This window comes from Saccostrea cucullata, unplaced genomic scaffold (genome assembly GCF_032062105.1).
Source record: "Saccostrea cucullata isolate Sc308-1 unplaced genomic scaffold, CSIRO_AGI_Scuc_v1 ctg216, whole genome shotgun sequence".
Classification (NCBI taxonomy): Eukaryota; Metazoa; Mollusca; class Bivalvia; order Ostreida; family Ostreidae; genus Saccostrea; species Saccostrea cuccullata.
The window spans coordinates 359598-363252 of NW_026929284.1; the positions used below are offsets into that span (position 1 = coordinate 359598).

Genomic DNA, 3655 nt, shown 5'->3' on the forward strand with positions numbered 1-3655 from the left:
ATGGCCATTTGGCAGGTGATGCTCACTCCTCCATTGCACCTGATCCCACCTCTGATATTTTGGGGGTCTGTGATTACTCTGCTCCACATTTGTATTGTTTATAGAACTGTGTGTATGTAATCATATTTCAGAACTTTTTATCTGATCGTTGTAAAAAGCGTGTATGCCTCGTGGACCCAAAATCTTATCCTTTTTTGAGAGTATATGGGTTTGTCTGTTTGTCTGACAAATCTATTATCATTTAAAAGTACTGTAGGATATAATACAGCCAACCAATCATGGCATTTATTTTCCTAAGAGTAACATTCCAGGTTCTTTATTGAAATAAAATAAACCTTAAATCTGCAATTTGTTTTTATTTCGCCGATAGAAATAAAAATTAGACTAACTTTCTAAGCTATACATGTACATACACATAATTCGAAATATAAGGATCAAAGATAAAGTAAACAATAGCTATGCATTTTGGAAATTATCTTTAAAATTTCCTCGAAATGAGAATGGATGGAAATGTTTTATGCTGCAGGGTGATTTCATCTATTACACAACTGGACGGAGGTTATGTCCCTTGATACTGTCATGGTACATCAGAAAGACGCCGACATTTTATTATCTGTCACCTGCATCAAACTCAAAGCAGCCGAATGTTCGCGAGACTTCATTCTCAATGCCACGAGACTTTCATCAATGGAGCATCTTTCAGCACTTGAAACTGCAAAGTAAAAGGATTGTTTATAGAGGAGAGAGAAGTTTTTCATTACCATGCAGATAGTCCCAAAACTACACGACTACACATACATCATTAAATGTACAGTTGAACCTGTTTAGTATACTCAGTATTCTAACTTCTTACATTCCCATTTTCAACCCTGTTTGAAACTCTTTTAAGCTGACAAAAACTGCGCTGGTATGATTATATCTAGTAACTGCATATTAGCATCATTTATTCTTGTCATATTATAATATATCCACCTTGCGCCGGCCCCTTCTACTTTGTGTAAATTTAACATGGGCAATACATTTTGATTTAAAGATCACCAGAGAGTTCAGTCCTTTTGTTAAAGAAGCATACATATAAAAACTGAATGACACTGGCATTGTTACATTTATAATTGTCATTCATTTTAAGTTTGATTCCTATCTTTATACTCTACCCCCAAATATCAACTTACCGGAAGCTATATGAGCACTATATGGATGGAGGGTTGATTTGGTGACGTCACTGAACCCATGAGGATTGAAATGATTGGAAGATGACTGATAGGCGAGAGCTGACACTGATGACGTCACGGGTGAACACCAGTTACTTGAAAGTGAATCGTTTGGATTTGGTATACCATGCATCTGTAAAATGAAACGATGTTTCAAGCATTGCTGGCAGATTATATGGCAGTAGATATTTATGTCAAACAAGTAAATGACCAATCAACTTCTACTTTTTCATTATATGAAATGATAAAGGAAAGGTATGCTTAAAACCTGTGAAGCGTGCGATAAATAATTCTCCATAAGTCCAGCATATGCACTGTCATTGTTTTTCATGGAGGTGATATTTTGGAGGTGATGAGTCATGGTGTTCCGATGCCAGATGGTGTCTGAAAATTAATATGGTTAATACCCTATAACTTTTGGATCTTCTAATAGACAAAAAATTTGTTAAATTTGCTTTTTCTCTACTTTTTTTTAAAAGACCATAACAATTAACTTTATTTTTAGAATTGAATGTACCTGATACAGAGGGTAGAGTGTAACTTGGGGCAGATTCGTGAAGAAGGTAGGATGAGGCGCCCCCTTGCGGCATATGTAGAAGGCTGTTCAGAGTGGAAATCTGGTTACTTCCCATTTGTTTCCGCCATCGTGCTCTTCTGTTACTGAACCAGACCTGGACCCGGGCCTCTGTCAGTTTTGTCCTCTGTGCTAGTTCCTCTCGCGTATATATATCCGGGTAGTGAGTTCTCTCAAAAGCACGTTCTAATTCCTCTAATTGTTCCGCAGTGAAAGTAGTGCGGCTCCGTCTTTGTTTTCTTTTAACGGACAGTCCTGGCTCAGAGTCGCAATCAGATTCTGAAAAAAGTTATTATTAATACAACTGTAATACATGTAGCCATTTGAAGCATTAGAAAAACTTTAAAGAATTATTTGGTCACAGTACATCTGATCTAAAATGACAGGTAAAATATCGAATGCTGTCGGAAAGTATTCATTTAGGGTGCGTTACAAAACATTAAAAAATTTATTCACATACATTTTGTCTATCAATAATTATGTAATAAATCTAGTAATTGATATATAGTTTGATACATTTTTTTTATCTATAATGGTAAAGTCAGATAAACAGTTGTGTCCACACGCTGAGACTGAAAGCTTGATTCTTACGCTAATGTCAAACGATTTCGTTAACCAACAGTTAATCCATAAATGATCAGTTTTGATTATTTCTTTTGTGGATTCTTTACAAGTCTGTTGACTCTGGGCTGGGTTACTGGGGACAATCTAGAGAACAGCGCAGGATTAAAGCAATCGCGCGGAAGATGTTTGAAAATTCGCAGCAGGCAGCGTCTCGGGCGACATAAAGAGAAATTCTTTCTCCATTGGTTGCTTATTTGATAGGGTGTTCAGACGGAAATTTCATGTATAATTGTACATTATTGCATCGAAAAATTCATTTTATTTCTATTTTACATTTTACAATGTGCTTGGTAAACAAAAATTAAATTATGGATATTTTAGATTTGCGCGAATCATGTTGAAAATTAGCAGGGGTCACGAATGGAAAGCATAGAGACCTTTTCTAATTTCCTCAAACGAAATAATGCACAAACAATCAGTATCAGGGCATGCCTCAGATATATAAGACTGTAATATTCCTGATCTCCCCAGGGCGCTTCAATCTTTTTTAGACTTTAATTCTTGTCTTCGTATTTTTCAAATCTGGAAATAACTTTCATTTTCCCATAAAAAGTCATCATTTGGAACCCTATCGGGAGAGATCATTGATGTGATACCAACCACGCCGTTAAGGTCGCGTTCGGGTTCCCTCGGGTCATATTAACAACTGTCATAAAACACTTAAGAAAATGATATCCTCTGCTTTCCAGGTGTGTTCAATAACAGAAATTTAGAGATGAAAAATCATTAATCTTCAAAATTGAAATTGCAAGCTTTGTGCATTTTGTTAGGGAATTATTCACCCATATTAGTGAATTTTCCACATCAATGTTATAAACAGCGTGAAAATTTTATGTCTTTTTTCTGAAGTTTAGAAAATAAATGATGTATTTCTAATCTATCCGTTGCTTTAATAAACCATAAAGACATTTGGGGTCATAGATTGCAGATGAAAATGGCCGAAGCATGATTTCAATTTTCTGCGTGCTTTGTTTAAGGTATTTGATAGAAACTAGCTTTAGCAATAACATGCAGGGGCAGATGTATCTTAAAGCTTTGTGATGAACTACGATCCTTCATTGTAAATAAAATTGAAATAAGAACATAGTCTACATTATCATGTACTAATTTTAATTTTAAAAATATTTTATTCAGCTAAAATTTGCAATATTTTTCAAATTAATTCTAGTTTTCTTTGACCAGTAAATCTTGTTATTCATATAGGAAAACATTACTCATATTCATGAATTTCGGATTAATATTTTGA

The 3655-nt window shown here is 34.9% G+C and overlaps 1 protein-coding gene across 1 annotated transcript; it reads right to left on the reverse strand.

Annotated features, from left to right (window-relative positions):
- Positions 1–279: 279 nt before the first annotated feature.
- On the reverse strand, positions 280–2064 carry LOC134280320 (paired box protein Pax-7-like; the record flags this gene model as incomplete). The annotated part of the gene is made up of 4 exons (XM_062762738.1): positions 280–712; positions 1173–1344; positions 1480–1595; positions 1729–2064. Coding segments are annotated over 4 exons (749 nt in total), but the record flags the coding sequence as incomplete, so codon positions are not given.
- Between the last annotated feature and the right edge of the window lie 1591 nt (positions 2065–3655).